Source organism: Gracilinanus agilis, chromosome 6 (assembly GCF_016433145.1).
Source record: "Gracilinanus agilis isolate LMUSP501 chromosome 6, AgileGrace, whole genome shotgun sequence".
Lineage (NCBI taxonomy): Eukaryota > Metazoa > Chordata > Mammalia > Didelphimorphia > Didelphidae > Gracilinanus > Gracilinanus agilis.
The window spans coordinates 33,388,294-33,406,561 of NC_058135.1; the positions used below are offsets into that span (position 1 = coordinate 33,388,294).

The 18,268-nt window shown below is 38.4% G+C and overlaps 1 protein-coding gene across 2 annotated transcripts in view; it reads right to left on the bottom strand.

Moving 5' to 3' along the window:
- Positions 1 to 2,764: 2,764 nt before the first annotated feature.
- The window catches only part of ENOPH1 (enolase-phosphatase 1), a 46,479-nt gene continuing 30,975 nt past the window's right edge, over positions 2,765 to 18,268 (bottom strand). For both annotated transcript variants that reach the window (XM_044680739.1, XM_044680738.1), the window contains exon 6: positions 2,765 to 3,818. In XM_044680739.1, coding sequence (XP_044536674.1) covers positions 3,679 to 3,818 — 140 coding nt within the window. In that variant the 3' untranslated portion in view covers positions 2,765 to 3,678. The remainder of the gene's footprint in view (positions 3,819 to 18,268) is intronic.

Below are 18,268 nucleotides of genomic sequence, written 5' to 3' on the forward strand. Positions count from 1 at the left end.
TCCTTGATATTTGAATTGTCTCTTTCTGGCTTCTTGTAAGATTTTTTCTTTAACTTGAAAGCTCTTCAATTTCGCTATTATATTTCTGGGTGTTGACTTTTCTGGGTCCAGTGTAGAGGGTGTTCTATGGATCCTTTCAATGTCTATATTGCCCTCTTGTTGTAGAACTTCAGGGCAATTTTGCTGAATAATTTCTTTAAGTATGGAGTCCAAGTTTCTATTAATTTCTTCCTTTTCTGGAAGACCAATGATTCTCAAGTTGTCTCTTCTAGACTGGTTTTCTTGGTCTGTCATTCTCTCATTGAGATATTTCATGTTTCCTTCTATTTTATCAGTCTTTTGACTTTGTTTTATTTGTTCTTGTCTTGAGAGATCATTGGTTTCTAAATGTTCGATTCTAGCCTTTAAGGACTGGTTTTCGGCTTTAATGTTTTGGTTTTTGGCTATAATTTTTTGGTTTTCCTTTTCAATCTGGTCGTTTTTGGTCTTCAGTTGACTTGTCTCACTTTCCAATTGCGAAATTCTGCCTTTTAAACTGTTATTTTCTTGCCAAATTTCTTCCATCTTCCTCAGCATTTCATTTTTAAACTCTTCCATAGCTTGTGACCAGCTTTCATTTTTGGGGGGAGGTTTGGATTTTTGTTTTCCCTCCTCTGTTGTCTGGATTTTCTCTGTGTAGAAGTTGTCCAGTGTTCCAGAGTTTCTCTTGATAGTCTTTTTTTTCTGGGCTTCCTTATTGCTGGCCATTGTTAGCCCCGCCCCTTTTCCGCTTTGTCTTTACACTCCGGGTCTGCCTGGGCCTTGCAAGCTTGGGGGGGGGGGCCTCCGGTCTCCTTGTCCTCGGGGTCAGGCCTCCTGGTAGTTCCCGGTCTGCCCCTCTGCCCGAGGTTCCTTCAGCAGTCTTTGGGGCTGCTTCCACAGCCATGCTCAGGTCTGCACCGGGTCCTCACTGGAGGTCCAAGCCTGGGCTGGAGATAGTTATTCAAGCCTAGGGCACTGCCTTTGCCTGTGCTGATGCTCTTAGGGCCCTGCTTTCACCCCTGCAGAAGGTAGTGAAAGTCCGTGGGCTGGAGATCTTTATTCGCACCTGAGGCGATGCCTTCAGTGCTTGGGAAAGGCCATGTTTTAGGGGCCTTTGTCCCGGCCCCAGGCGGTGCCTTCACCCACGTGGACACTCGGAGAAAGTCCGTGAGCACCCCCAGCACTTGGGGTCCCTCCTCTTGCAGCACACAGGTACAAGCCCCGGGGCTGCTGGTGATTATCTGGTTGCCCCAGTCCTGTTTTCACACTTGTGCGTTGGCGTTGTGCGAGGAGGTGTGCGGTGTGGGGGGTGGGGGAGGGGCTTCTTCCTCTCACTTTTTAGTGAGAGCTGTTTCACCCCTTTATAGCGTGGAAATGCCCCGATTCTGTGTACCTTCAATGCTGCACCCTGTTGTGGGGTTCCTTCGTTCTTCTGCACTCGTTTTTATTTTCCCCTTGAGGAGTCCTGTATGCTTCGGTCAGGAGAGATCGAGCAGCTGCTCCTTATTCTGCCGCCATCTTAACCGGAATTCCCTCCACACAATCTTAATGTGGACACCAGAGAGTTGACTACTCTGAGACCTTAAGAAAGCTCAAAAGGATTCTCTGTCAACCTCCTTCCTCCTCCACAACCCCCCAAACTAGGCAAAAATTGTCTGAAACTGGTGATGTTACTAAACCTTGGAGTGTTGGTGCTGGTAGGAAGCATTGGCTTGTGGGTTGTGTGTCAGTCCTACTGTGTTTGGCAGTAGGTTTTCCTGAGTATCTTCTGGGACTGGGTATCCCAAAGTTATCAAGTTTTAACTGGTATGGATGGATGACCAAGAGGAAAAAAAGTAAGTTCAAATATGAACTTTTTGGTGTGATTGAGCTTAATAATTAATTATCTTTATGGAAGCGAGCCTCCAAAGGATGACCTCTTCCTCATCCATTCCCTCACTTAAGCTAAATTCTCTTTTTTTCTGTTAACTTTAGTGTCTTTATCTTCTTTAAGCACATACTTCTCCCATCCAACTTTCATGGTTAAAGATAGATTTCCTTGATATTTAGGAAATGTTCAACACACTCACATATTGTGAAATTAGCTTTGGCTTAATTGCATTAAAGAATTGAACACATCTTAAGTTGGATTTGGGAGTCATTCACCAAAGCTCTACCCCACTGCTTCTTTGTGGGCTGGTGGTGACTGAAGCATATGCTGTGACAGGTCCATAAGACAGAGAAGTTCTAGTCGAAGGTTTGATGAAGTTTAACTTGGGAGGTCTTCAGCCCCCCCCAGTCACAGACTGAGGAATTTTCCTGCTACATCAATTGCTTACGGTCATTTTCTAAACAACCTTGAGGGATGACACAGGGAAACCCCACATTCCCAAAGGGGCTAAATATGTAAGTTTTTTTATTTTAAAAAATGAGGCATTTTTTCTCTTTTTGGTCCAGATCTATAATTAGTGTAGGCAACTCCATTCAGAGAGATTCTTTCTGCCAAAGTGGATCAACAACTCATCTGTAACATAGTGTAAAGAGTTTCTAGTGCGTCTGCTTGCACACTGAATGGTGGCTTGCCTGATGCTACATAGCTGGTATGTGTCAAAGGTCAGATCTGAATCCAAGCCTCTCTGATCCCCAGGGCAGCTCTGTCATCTGTCATCATCCCATACTGCCAATCCATTTTGTCTTCTTTGGGCACTTGAAGGCAGATACAAATACTGTCTCCTTTAGGGTCATAAGTAAATAAATAAATAGCCAGGGGAAAATTGTTTTTTATTAATGACAACATGAAATATTGCATGAACATGTATCAGAACCAAAATGGGATAAATATTACTTATACAATTTACATTTCTTCTCGAACAATTCCAGGGGAAAAGAATACAAGGTTTTCTTGATCTTAGGGATGACATGCCAAGTACTTAAGTCTAGGATAATACTGCTATGCACCATTAAGCTTTCTTATTATTAGAGGTTAATTTACAGGTTTGTTTTGCACCTTGATAACAGGTAAGGTTATTAGGGCCCACTGTCACAGCTGTGGAAATTACAAACTCTATCCTAATGACACATCCACACTTGGTTAATCAGTCAAGCCTTGGGAGTAGTTTTCATTCCTAATTGTTTTCTTCTTTATTTGATGTGAACAGTAGACTTTTGGCCCTGTATGCGAAATTGGCTATACTTTGGTCACATAAGTATTTGCTCCCATCATCACAAAAAGAGAATGATATAGAAAGGTTCTAAAATCATAGCAAGTTTGCAAGGAAAAGAGAGGCTTTAGAATGATTTTTTTCCAAATTAGTTTTCTACTTGGTAAAGAACCAGATAAAATAAGCAAACACATTTCTTCCTTTTTCCAATAATTTTACAACTTTGTGCTTAGCAACAGCCACCCCCCCACCCCCCAGGGGAACAAAAAAACATTAGTGAGGCAGCTTCTCAACAATTCCTATCTTCATTTTTTTTTTTTTTTTAACAAATAGGCCTTTGTTTCACTGAATTAAAATTCCCCTTTCCCTCGGCCTTAGGGACAACTGGGGAAGGGGATCTGAATATACGATTCTCTTTAGATGTACTATTTTATCAGTAGAATAAACCTAGCAAACAAGAGCAGAGGTACACTTCCAAGGAATAGTTTTGATCTCTCAAAAACCAGGAAAACTTCTTCTAAGATGCTGCCGGTAAGAACAGTTCATTGAAAGAAGTGATGAGATTGAAATATGATTTTTCATCATCTGTTAATCCTGCATTGCCAGGTCTCACTACCACCGCTACATGGACATCTGCCTCTTCTGCTGCGTGGGCCTCTGGGGAAACAAAAAAGGAGTGAGCCTTCTTGAGGACAGATGAGCAGACAATAGCAATCACAGCCATGCCCGTGTAGAGTCACAATTTAGATGATGCTCTTTAGCATCATTAGGTAATTATAGTTTGGTTATTAATATGGTCAATTATGTGGATGGTTTTCCTAATGTTAAACCAACCTTGCATTCTTGGTATAAATTCTACCTGATCATAGTGAATAATTCTTGTGATGACTTGCTGTAGTCTCTTTTTATTTAAGATTTTTGCATCTATATTCATTAAAGAGATTGGTCTATAGTTTTTTCTCTCTGTTTTTGGTCTCCCTGGCTTGGGACTCAGTACCATATTTGTGTCACAAAAAAAAATTTGGTAAGAATCCTTCTTTGCTTATTTTGTCAAATAGTTTGTGTAGTATTGGGATTAGTTGTTCTTTGAAAGTTTGATAGAATTCACTTGTGAATCCATCTGGTCCTGGGGATTTTTTCTTAGGGAGTTCCTTGATGGGTTGTTCAATTTCTTTTTCTGAGGTGAGGTTATTTAAATATTCTATTTTCTCTTTTGTTACTCTAGGCATTTTATATTTTTGTAAATATTTGCCCATTTCACCTAGATTTTCATATTTATTGCCATATAATTGGACAAAATAGTTCTTAATAATTACCATAATTTCCTCTTCATTAGAGGTGAGATCACCCTTTTCATTTTTGATACTGTTAATTTGATTCTCTTCTCTCTTTTTTATTAGATTTATCAGTACTTTATTTTATTTGTTTTTTTCAAAGTACCAGTTCCTAGTCTTATTTATTAACTCAATAGTTCTTTTACTTTCAATTTTATTAATTTCTCCTAGTTTTTATCTGGAGATTTTAAATTTGTTTTCTTTCTAGTTTTTAAATGTGCAAGCTCAATTCACTGATCTCCTCCCTCTCTATTTTGTTGATATAGGCACTCAGAGATATAAATTTTCCCTGAGTACTGCTTTCGCTATAGATTCTGATATGTTGTCTCCTCATTGTCATTCTTCTCAATGAAATCATTGTTTCTATGATTTGTTTTTTTGACCCACCAGTTTTAAAGAACTAGATTATTTAGTTTCCAATTAATTTTAAATTTGTTTCTCCATGATCCCTTACTAATTATAATTTTTATTGCATATGATCTGAAAAATTTGCATTTATTATTTCTGCTTTTCTGCATTTGTTTGCAATGTTTTTATGCCCTAGTACATGTCAATCTTTGTATATCTGTACCATGTGCTGCTGAAAAGAAGGTATATTCTTAAATTTCCCTTACTTCTCTCTTATTTATTTATTTTTTTGGTTTGATTTATCTAGTTCTGATAGGGGAAAGTTGAGGTTCCCCCACTAGTACGGCTTTACTATCTATTTCCTTCATTAGGCAATTATAAGTGAATGAAAAAGGGCCCTCTAGAATCCTAACAAATAAAAACAACATGTTTCTACCCTTCTTCCTGCTCATCTGAAATATAAAAATGATGATAGGACATCTTGAATGGGTCTGAGACAAAAAAGGAAAAATTTTATTTAGGGAAACCTTGGCTTAATGTGGAGGCATTTTGGTACTAAATCTTATTCTACTACCTCTTATCATACATCACATTCTTCCACAAATAAATGGGCTTCAGAGATCTCAAATCATGCTTTGGTATATCTCCACACCTACTCCCAATCTAAAAACAAAATAAAAAATAACCCTTCCTGGCTAATTAGAGCTAAGCACATGCATTCTCAAGCTGGCACTACTAAATCAGAAGCAGTAATTGTTTTAAAAACTCAACTCATAATTTCTTTCCCCCAAGCTTGGTATAACCATGGAAAACTTCTAAAAAACCTATGAGCAGTTTGGCAGGAGACCAGAAAGCTCTGGCTTGGGGTGGTAAGTGGAGGCTGGCAGGATGACCCCAAGTGCTAAAGAAAAGAGTGAAGCAAGCAGACAGAAGATTCATTGGTTACAAGAGAGCTGAAAAGTCCAGAAGAACTGCTCACTTGCTGCCAGGTTTCCATCATGAAACATAAAACCTTGGGACTTGATCTCAGAAGCAAGTTCTAGTAAAAAAGAGCACTAAAAACCTCAACTAACTGTATCAGGACAAAGATGCTTATCTGTGATCTATGGATCCTGCTGCTTTCAACAAAATCACTTAAAGTATTTGTAGGACTTAAAAGAAAAAAGGAGAGACCAGGAACATGAAGAATAAAAGCTATTGGAGAAAAGAGAAATTTGTGTGGGAATAAAAAAAGCAACTCATTCAAGGGGCAAAGAAATTTTCAATTCAATTTCATAAATATTAAATGTACAAGAAACTGCTAAGTGACAGATAAAGCACATATTGATAAAAAAGGCATTACAATTTAATATAGGGAAGAAGTCTAAGGAAGAAATATGGGCCAAGGATTTATTTGCAGTTTATGTGACAAGTCTGATGGCAACAAGGGGAAGGACTAACAATGGCTGTTCCATTGATCAAACCTTTACCCAAAAACTTTACCCAAACTGGGAAAACCCCTTCCTTTTCTTAAGAAAACTGGAAAAGTTAAGAACTTTTAAATTCCCATTTCCTGAAATAACCATTTCTAGTTCCCTAATCCAAAACAGAATTAAAGAAAAAGAGAGACAGAGAGACAGAGAGAAACTTCCCAGATTTCTTATAACTAGGAGGAAAAGTAGAAAGAAAAGGAATCCTTTAGCTGCTTCTTCAAAGAAATCCCCAAATGAAAACTCCCAAGAACATTGTAGACAAAATCTAGAGCTTCCAGGCTAGAGAAAAAAATAATACAAGCAGTCAGAAAGAATGAATTTGAATACCAAGGAGCTATAGTCGGGATCATACTTAATAGAGCAGCTACTGCTACAAATCAATGGAGAACTTAGAATATGATATTTCGGAAGGCAAAGGATAAGGGATTCCAATCAGAAATAACTTACTCAGCCAAACTGAGGATGATGCTATAAGGGGAAAAAAATATACTTTTAATGAACCAGAGGACTTCTAAGCATTCCTTACAAAGAGACCAGAACTGTGTAGGAACTTTGAAATTCAAAAGCATGAGCTAAGAGAAATATAAAAAGATAAATAGTGATAAAGGACTAAACAGGGATAAACTGCTAATATTACAACACAGAGAGCTAATCTGTGTGTCCCCTCTGAGCCCTATCATCACTAGGGATCCGACAGAGAGTCCAATGAAACAAAGTCTTACAGCTTGATGAGCTTAAGAGAAGAATGGAAAAAAGAGAGGAAGAATAATACATGTAGAGGAGAGGAGGGAAATGATCTCATATAATTAGACTGCACAAATAGATATATATAGATGTGATAATTAGAATAAATCTTCACTGCCCAGCTTTAGATTTAATCACCAAAAGTGAAAACATCTCCATTTTTGGTGGTCTGTAACCCATGTGTGCTAGAGTAACAAATCAGAAATTACTGACTGCCTCCTGGGCAGTCCTAAGAGAAGCATCTATTGTGATTGGACATGCAAACTAGGAGGAAGGCACAGGAAATGACGCATAAGTGACCCCTTTAAAAGAAGAGAGTTAAGTGAGTCAGGGGCTCTTCTGGTTCATGGAGGAGTGCTGGCTGGGATCCTGAGACCTTGGTGAAACTGTTCTTAAATCTTCCTTTGGAATTCCACTTGGTGAGTGTAAAGACTGAATCTTCCTGAACTTCTCTTAAGGAACTTCCCTTTTAATAGAGACTTTGTGACTGAAGCTTTTGCTTTATTCGCCTCTGGGGCCCCCCAGCCCTCCAGGCCTCTGGCCATCTGAGTTTCTGGCCTTGGGTTAATTAGATCTACCTGGATTAACTAGGGAATCAGAGCAAATTACCTACTGTATTAGATTCTTATTTCCTTATTTCTTGTTCCTCTTCTCATTTGTAAATAAATTTCCACAAAAGTCATTTTAGCTTGAGGTTACTCTTTAATTTGGTATTGATAATTGTTCAATCCCCTGGCAACCCAATCTTTTAATATATTCAACCAAAAACCCCCTTTTCCCCTTACACAGATAAGCAGAAGTGGGTGGAGCATCTAACACTTCAGTCTCACTCTCACTTGAAACAAAGGAGGGAAGAATGGAAACCCACACAGCTGATCCCAGAAACACATGATCCTCAAGGGACCTAGAAGGGACAGGAGACAGTGGAAAAGGAAAAAGTAGAGGAAAGGGTTTTGAAGGGAAAGATGAGTCCAAAGCAAAACAAAGTCTAACTTTTGTTGTTCAGTCCTGTCTGACTCTTCCTGACCCCCTTTGGGGTTTTCTTGACACATACTGGAATGGTTGGCCATTTCCTTCTCCTGCTCATTTTACAGATGAGGAAACTGAAGCAAACAAGGTGAAATGACTTGCCGAGGGTCACACATCTAGTGTCTGAGTTCAGGTTTGAATTTGGGTCTTTCTTATTCCAGGCCCAGCACTCTCTCCACTGTGCCACTCAGCTAAAGTTTAACTAAAGACATACTTACATATTTCTATCTCTCTGAGGCATGGCAAAGAGTGGGAACTGAAGTGGGTGTCTGTAATTGGAGAATGGATAGAATACTATTGTGCTGGAAGGCATGAAGGAGATGATTTTAGAGAAACTCAGGAAGACTTGCATGAGTGATGCAAAGTGAACAGAACTAGGAAAACAATGCTGGTAAAGAATTAAAAGCTGATCATTGTATACAATGAACAGTCATGATTCCAGAGGGTTAATAAGGAAAAATGCTACCTACCTTTTGATAGAGGTGAAGGACTGATTATCCAGAATGAGACATATTTTTTTGGATAAGACCAATAGAAATTTTTTGCATGGCTATACATATTTGTAACAGAAGTTATTTTTCTACTATACTCCAGCTGGGGTTGGGGAGATGGATTATTGCTGATTGAAAAGAATAATTTTTGTAAAGATATTTTATTTTATCAATTACATGCAATAAATTTTCACCTAAGTTTTCCAAAGTTATATGATCCAAATTGTCTTCCTCCCTTCCATCCCTCCCCCTTCCCCTTTTCCTTCCCTTCCCAGGGCTGGCAAGCAAAATAATATGTATATATATATATATATTTTTTTTTAAAGCAAATATTAACTAATATGTCCTTTATAAAGCACCATTTTTCCCAAAGTAGTCATACAAATGAGTTTCAAGGCTTTGAGCCACTGTACATTTCCACATCAGATATCAGAGAATTCTTTACCTATACCTAAAACTCACCTTACTTGCCTTTCCCATTATCTTGCTTTCTTTTTATACTGCATATTTATAAATGCATAAAAAGTTTAAAATCAAAAAATATTATTCACCTATTTTATGCTGAAGAAATCTTGTATGCAGACTTGCAAAACTGGCAGAACTGGTTTTCTTAAAAACTCAGATTTACTGTTTGTCTTTTCTATTAAGGGATAGGAGTCCCCCAAGTATTCCCCAGGCAGGCATTTGTGACAACACCCTTCTATTACTTGGGAAGCTTCATTGTGTTATCTTGCCCCCAGTCTCCCTCTTCCCACTCATGCTTCCCAGACTATGCACTCGACATCCCTTCCAATATTTATCATTTTCCTTTTTGATCAAATTAGACAATCCTAATAGATGCTCAGAATTGTCTTATTTGCATTTCTCTAATCATTAGTGATTTGTAGTATTTTTTCATATGAATATAGATTGTTTTTGATTATTTCATCTGAGAACTGCCAATTCATATCCTTTGACCATTTATCAATTGGGAAATGACTTGTATTCTTATAAATTTGCTTCAGTTCTCTATATATCTGATAAATGAAGCCTTTGTCAGAGATACTTTGGTATAAAATTTTTTTCCCTACTTATCTCTCTCTTTATTCTAATATTGGTTGTATTGGTTTTATTTGTACAAAATCTTTTTAATTTAATGTAATCAAAATTCTCCATTTTATTCCTCCTAATGTTCTCTGTTTTGTTTGGTCATAAATTTTTCCCTTATCCATAGATCTGAAAGGTTGTGCACTCTGACTGGAAGGCTGAATGTAGCCTTCAAGTCCCTTCTTTCCTCCTCACTTTCTTCCTTTGTTAGGATTTCATTGGGTTTAAAATTTTTTAATTTAAAAAAATATATATAAATAATATACTTAATAACCACCACCACTACCATAAAACATTTAACTAAACAAGTGCGTGAAAAAATTATGTATAAAACCACAAACTCCACAATGTTTGCAATTTGTATATGCAAATTATATAGGTATGCTAATATAAAATATCCTCTGCTTTTGAGTTCCCTTTGGATTTGTTTTACTTGGAGACTTTTTTCTCTTGATTTTATGGCTGTTATTTTAAAAAATCATAGTATGTATTATTCTCTTTTCTTCTCTTTTCATCTCTTCACCTAGTTCCCTTATTTCCTTTATACTGTCATTTTTAATAACATAATATCACAGTCTCTTTAGCTATTTCTCCCATTCGTTGCAATTATGTTATTTTGTCATTATAAAGCTTCCATGGATATATTCATACATTAAAAGATTTTTATCCTATTAATAATACCCTTAGGACCTAATCCTAATGGGATTCCTAGGTTAATGATCATGAATAATTTTACAGCTCTTAAGGTATACTTCCAACTTGTTTTCTGAAGGAAAAAATTCACAGCTGCTCTAGCAATGCAATATTAGACGTGTTTTTTCCATATTCCTTTCAGCATTTCATTTAATCACTTTAAGTTGTCTGGCTCTGTTAACAAAATTACCAGGATCACATTTAGCTAGATTGGTACTTAAACAGCAGACACAAGCTGTTGTCAGGACTATACTCCTTCCAAAACCAAGTCTTTCCCACTTGGTCATACTCAGTGGAACTCCCTTCCCCCTTTTAACTATAATCCATTTGTTTCCTGTCCCATCTTAAAACTCCCTTAAGTATAAATTTTGAGGATCCGAGGTTCCTATGGGGTGGTGGGGAGGGGAGAGTAAATCTTTGTGTAATTAATTTCTGTACCCTAAAAACTATGATTCCCAGCACCCTACTCTCCTCTTGTCGTTACATGCTGATGTAGGCAGGGTATAATTCTGTGTATTTCCATCTTTCTCTCTCTTCTTCCTGTAATGGCAGCGACAGCCAGCGGTCTTTTTAAACAAGCAAGAGAGTCTAGTCATGTGGTTTTATTTTGTTAGGTAATTACTCTTTTATTCCTTTATTTCTAGTGGTTACTAATAAACTTTATAAAATATAATACTTGGAGTATTGGATATTAATTTAAATCTTACATTTTTGGCAACATAAAGTCTGGAATTCAGAACCTTTACTCCTCTTTAAGTAACTAGATAAAACTGCTTTTCTCTCCTACTAAGGCTTTCCCCTCGGGGAACTCTCTTCAGAGCTCTCCAGGCCCACCAGCAGACCATCCCTGTGGCTTTTCCTTGCCAGGGGCTCTTGGCCAAGAGGGATAAACCACTTCTTGAACCCATCTGCTTGAGCCAGAGTTCCTCGATGCTGAGCTGCTGCTGCTACCTGCCTGGTTTGCCGATTACTGCCACTGATTCAGCCTAGGTGGTCCCTGCCCAGCCTGCAGCCTCTGCTTGCCCTGGACCAGACCCCTTGCTATGAATCACAGTATCTTTTCAACACACAAGCTGAGAGTTCTTAAAAAGCTGGTGAAGTATAAACCCCTCTTTTCCTTGCATTGTTTACACCTGAATGCTCACTCTGCCGCCTTGAAGCACAGGTGCTTCTTTTAGGCACAATCAGCCTCTTAAAGGCTTTTACCTGAGAAGAAGTTTCCACCCTCTTAACTCCCCTGCCACTGTAGGTCTTAAGTGCGTGGTAGCTTAGGGCTAAGAGCACCTTTTAGACTAGTAGAGACTGCCTACCTCATTTACCTCCCAAGTTGATTTTAAACTAACCCAGGAGGGCAACTAGCTCAGTGGATTTAAAGCCAGATTTTTGGAAATTAGGCTCTCAGATATGGCCTGTATTCCATACTCACACACTCTTTTATTCTCCCAGACCAGTTTAACTAAGCAGCCCAGAGGAGTTTTGTTTGTTTGGTTTTTTTACCTGCATTGTGCCCAAAATAGAAAGCTTTTGCTTAACCCCAATAACAGCCTCTGGCTAAAGCCTTTCAGCTACCCTCCATTTTTTTTAAACTAGCTAAGAGGGGTGTGTCTAAGAAAAGCATTTCTAACCATGCTAGCAAAGAAAGAATGGCTTTTTCTAACTCTAGTTAAGCCTATACTGCCAGAGACTTTTACTGACTGTTCAACAATTCAGAATGGTGTTATTTAGCACTGTTCCTGGCAGGGATCCTATTCATAGCATATTTTCTCCTCAAAAGAAATCAACACAAGGTTACTTTGATTAAACTATAGACTCAAATAGACAAACTTGAGGAACACTTGAGTAATTTTAAAATTCAAAAGGAAGATTCCTCTCCATTCGAACCTGCCCAGCCCATGCCTCAAACTTGTATCCTGTAGTTTTTGGAAGCCCATTGTCAGACCTCTCCCCGTCTTGCTCCTCCTCATTTCCTCAACCTCTCCATCTGTCTCTCCTTCCCCACTCCTCCCACCCCATTCTCTGCCTCTTCTGCCCCTGCCAGATCTCCCTTTGCCCAGCCTCTTCTTCCCCTCCCCATGCCCCTCCTCCCAAACCCCACTCCCATTCCTCCCACCCTGCCTCCCCATCCCCAGACCAACCTCTCCCTCTTAGCCTACCTGCTCCTCCCCCTTCCCTCACCTGTACCACAGCAACCCAAACATCCAGCCAAGAGACAGAAATCACAAATAATTCAGTTAAAGGTCTATTCCCCTTAAGAGAAGTATCCATTTTCAATAAAGCTGGAGAGGTGGTGCCCTTAAGAAATTATATGCCCTTCACCCCCTCCTAGAATATATTGAGAGATTCAAGCAAAATACTCCAATTTTGAAGATGAACCTATCATAGTAACAAAAAAAAGATCAAAAATATCTAAAATGTATAATCCGGTATGGAAGGGCATGGAAAATTTACTGTAAGCTTTCTTGACAGAAAGAGAGAAAAATAAAATCATCTTTATTACTCATAAGGCCCAAGGAAGGAAAGCAGTTCATTGGCCCCAAGAGGACCCAAAATAAAATTTAAATACAGGGGAAGGTTACTTAAAACTATGCCAGGCCAGAGATGCATTACTCAGAGCAGTGGTTCCCAAACTTTTTTGGCCTACCGCCCCCTTTCCAGAAAAAATATTACTTAGCCCCCTGGAAATTAATTTTTTTTTAATTTTAATAGCAATTAATAGGAAAGATAAATGCACCTGTGGCCATCACCACACCTGTGGCCATCACCACACCCATGGATCGCTGCAGCACCCACTAGGGGGCAGTAGTGCCCACTTTGGGAATCACTGACCCAGAGCAATGAGAGCTTGCTCTGATAGGCCTGGGATATTAGAGAGAAACAAGATGAAAATTCCTCCCAGTTTTTGAATAGACTTATTGAGCTGGGAGGTAGATCAATAGACTTAGACTTGTCCAGAGAAAGAGATATTAGACAAATATGTAGACAATTCATTAAAAATTGCTGTAAAGTGGTTAGAGACTATTTTAAGACTAGCTGCCCAAATTGGGACTCTATGGATCTCAAGGAATTGAGGAGGGTAGCAGTCTATGTGTCTAAGGGCCATGAACAAAGAGATGAGGAGAAAGGTACCTTAGTGAAGTACTTAATGAGTGAAACGAAACTTTTAAAGGAGGAAAATAAAAAACAAAAAGAAAATCAGGGAGTGGCCATAGCCCCTTTGCCGGAATCCACAAATCAATCATTAACGTGTTACTTCTGTGAAAAAGGGGTCATGTAATGATGGTCTGTAAGAAGTGGAATCAGGCAATTAGAAATAATAATAATAATTACAGAAATAATAATCCAACTGAGGCAAATGATAAAACACAATAAAATACCCAACAACAATATATCCAAAATGGGATTCATCCACGCTATACTCGGGGTGAAAATGCATGGGGGACCTCGGAGAAATATCCAAGCATCTTTATGAAGGCGCAACAAGGTGGTAAGGACCTTGGAATCAAAGAGTGAAACCTTTGATTTCCCTTATCCTGATCTAACAATTCAATCCTCAAACCCCTTAAATTAGAGGCAGAACATCTGTCAGTTCTTTCTAAATTAAAACAGGCTATCCTGTCTGCCTCTGCTCTAGGCATCTCAGATTACAACAAGCCATTTACTTTGTATGTACACGAACAGAGAGGAATAGCTTCAGGTGTTTTAACTCAATCTTTGGGACATGCTCAGCACCCAGTTGCTTATTATTTGGCCCAGCTGGACCCAGTAGTTTCTGGAGCACCACCATGTCTTAGAGGCGTAGTTGCCACAGCTTTATTAATAACTAAATCTGCTGATTTAGTCTTGGGATGCCCATTAACCATAATGTGCCCACATGAAGTCGAAGAATTGTTGCTAAGACAAAGAACATGGGCATTTTCTGATCAGACTTGCAAAGTATGAGGTAACTTTGTTAGGCAATGAGAATATTACCTTAAAACGCTATACAGTTTTAAATCCTGCAACCTTGTTTCCTGATTTACCAGTCTCAGGAGAACCATTGCACAGTTGTAAGTCTTTAGTGTCCATGGCTGAAAAAACTCAAGATAATCTTCTAGACACTCCTTCAAATAATCCAGACTTGGTCTTATTCACTGATGGTTCTTCTTTCATGAGGGACAACATACACTACACTCGTGTTGCTGTAGTCACAGAATTTGCCACTCTGTGGTCAGCTTCACTGCCCTCAAATATAAGTGCTCAAGGTGCAGAACTGATAGCTCTGAAGCATACCTATATAATTGCCAAAGGTAAGAAGGCAACAATTTACACAGACTCTAGATATGCCTTTGGAATGTGTCATACAGTGGGTATATTTTGGCTTCAAAAGGGATTTTTAACATCAGTTGGAAAATGTATAGCTAATGCAGAAATTAATAATGAAGTTCTTTCTGCCCTTCAGCTCCCTAAAGCCCTAGCTGTAGTTCATTGCTCTGTCCATAGAGGTGGCACTGACCCTGTCTCTAGGGGGAATGACCGTACCACTACAAAGCTAGCAGCCTTAGAAGGGCCTGAGTTAATTTTAACATTAGCAACCAGTGATGACTTAAATTTATCCCTTTCTTATAATGGGTGTCATCTGAAGGAAAATCCTTGCTCCCTAGAAGTTTTTATCACCATATTTGCCAATCCATACATAAAAATGGTCACTTTGGTATCCAGGGCATTGTGGACTTTGTTAAAAGAGTATGGATAACCTCAGACACTTCCCAGCTGTGTGACCCTGGGCAAGTCACTTGACCCCCATTGCCTACCCTTACCACTCTTCTGCCTTGGAGCCAATACACAGTATTGACTTTAAAAAGTTAAAAAAAAAAAAAAAAGAGTATGGATAGCCCCAGGCAATCCAGGCTACTACCATAGCCTCTAAAGTGCCTGCCCTACTAGCCAAGCATTCAATCAGCATTCCTTTCATGGCAAAGCTTTTGGTGGGCATCCATTTTATCACTATGCCAAAAGCTGGACAGTATAAAATTTGCCTAGTCATAGTGGATCAGCTGATCAGATGGCCAGAAACCTTTCCTACTGCCCAAATCACAGTGGCTTTTGTTGCCAACGTGCTTTTAAAAGAGATTATTCCTCGCTTTAGCCTGCCTACACATATTGATTTGAACAGGAGAAGTCATTTTAATGATTTAATTTTATCTCAGGTATATTCTTGTTTGGGGATAACTCCCAAATCCCATGTACTGTATCATCCCCAGAGCTCAGGCCAAGTTGAAAGAACTAATAAAGACCTCAAAACTATGATTGGAAAATTGTGCACAGAGACTCACTTAAAATGGCCTGAAATTCTCCCTTTGGCCCTATTTTATCTTAGAAGCAGGCCCAGGGGAGATCTACACATCTCATCATTTGAGATGCTTTTTGGACATCCCCCTATGCAGACCACGCCTTTCTCTCCTGCATAGGGGGGAGATGCTTCTATTGCCTCATATATACAGGATTTGCAAATCAAATTGCGAGAACTCCATGAATCTAGAGCTGCTGTACAAAGCAGGTCCTATAGATTTCACTCCATGACCTACACCCAGGAGTCAAGATGTATATAAAGCTTCCAGCGCAAAGAGGCAACTTAGCCTACCTAGGATGGTCCTTTTCAAATCCTGTTAACTACTCCAATAGCTATTAAAATTGGAGAAAAGGACTCTTGGATTCATTGCTATCATGTAAAAAGAACACCTTCTACTGACACTGAGTGACTGTATCCTGTCACACATTATATTTGCTGATTATTTGTTTTAAAATTTAATTTTGTTTTAAGTTTACATGTTGATCTATCTAATATATTGTTATACTATGTCACTTTAAGTTACTGTGTTTTGACTATTAACTATATTCTGTTATACTGTTTTTATTTGTACCATCCTACTATCTTTATTTGTAATGTTCTATACCTGGACTGGAGATAATACCACTGTAAAAGCCCATAGTAAAGTTGGGCAAACCTTTTCCATTGCAAAAATAGAAGTCCTTATGGATACTAGGTTTGTCACCAGATCCATCAAGATCATATATTGTCTATAACTTTTGTGCCTTTTTTGCCTTTGCTAATTGTCACATAGATGATGAATATATTCCATCAAACTGGTTACGACCTGTATCAGTATCCTTTGTAGAATTTATAAGCTTTTGTGATTTCAGGGATTTTGATATTTCTTTAAATGTGCATTAGCTGCTATACTGTTTTGCAAATCTGTTACTTGGCAAAAATCATTTGCACTCACACTGTGGATTATGTCCTAGTTAAAAAGGAAATGGATCCAATTTTTGGGTGAGAAAACTTTTTATTATGCCTCTCCTTGGGCAAATACAGTGTATCACTGATTGTGAACTACATATTTTTGATTTTTAAAATTTGGCTGTTTTTCCTTGTATGTGCAATAAATTACTTGAATTTCCTTTTTTCTCTCATTTTTTATACTTGAAGCATGTTACCAGTATTTTTTTTTATTTTGCACTAATATAAGTTTATAATATCCACTAGCCCTAATATTACTGCATACCCAGAAGCTGTAGACTATGGAAATCTGCCATGAGTTGTTAAATATTATGGGATTTTGATTAATGATTGTGTCTGATTCCAGGAGAAAGGGTCACAAAAGAGCCATTACACAGGGCCAAGAAGCACAAGGTCAAAGACGACCAACCAATCTCAATGGGATTGACGAGAATCTGCACCAAGACAGAGGAATTGTTTTGGGGTTTGAGGTTGTGGCTGTTTGACATACGTCAGACACAGGACTTCCCTGTACAAGATTCAGACAAAGTATCTCAGTCTAGCTATGATGCTGGCTCCCCTATCCCTGAGAGCAAAGTAAGTTAAAATCAGACCAGGGAATGATATTTTCCATTTGCTACTAAAATCTAGTCCCTTTTCTGTCTTTCATAAGTGCAACAATTTTCTGTAGTCCTGGCTGCTGTCTGGGTAAATGCATATTGCTGCAATGGTCCTACAAGCTTGTGGGACATAAATTACTTTATTGGGCCCTAATTCTAGGATTTGTTATGGACTTATTATTGTTTACTCAAAATTTTTAAATACTATTTTATTTTTTTCTTTTCCTCTATTTTTTAATGTTTTTTATTTCCTTTTAACACTGATTCATATACCTCATAACTCAGCCACGTATCCCTGAGTGATCCATGTGTTTGTCAACACTCTCCTCAGGGGGGATTGTATAATTAATTTAAATTATAGTTTTATAAAAATTTTTCTTCTTTGAGATTAATTTTAAGATAAGAAACTTGCTACCTCCTAGAATCCAGAGAATGAACTGTTTAGAGAAGGCGCCATGGAGAGATGCCTAAAAAAACCTCACACTGCATCAAAAGATCCAGAATGAACTTTGGGATGTAGTGAAATTGAACTGTGGGGGGTGTTGAATGCATTTATTTTGAATGTAAACTCTTATGCCAAAGGGATTGCCCCCTAATTGGTTTTTTGTCAATGTGCCTAGCAATCATTTGTTGTATTCTCTTTCTCTTTTATTTCCCTTTTATCCCCAAATTATTGTAAGTTTCCCTTAACAAGAGCAATATTGTATGTACCTCTAGTTGAAGCCCTTAGAGGTATAAGCTGGTTGTGTTTAAATGATCCATTAGGGAGACTAGTCTCCCAAAAGATCATAGGGAGGGATTGTGTAATTAATTTCTGTACCCTAAAAACTATGATTCCTAGCACCCCACTCTCCTCCTGTGACATGCTGACATAGGCAGGATATAATTCTGTGTATTTCCATCTCTCTCTCTCTTCTTCCTATAATGGCAGCAACAGCCAGCAGCTGTTGCTGTTTTTAAACAGGCAAAAGAATCTAGTCATGTGGTTACTTCTAGTGATTACTAATAAACTATAAAATATAATATTTGGGTAC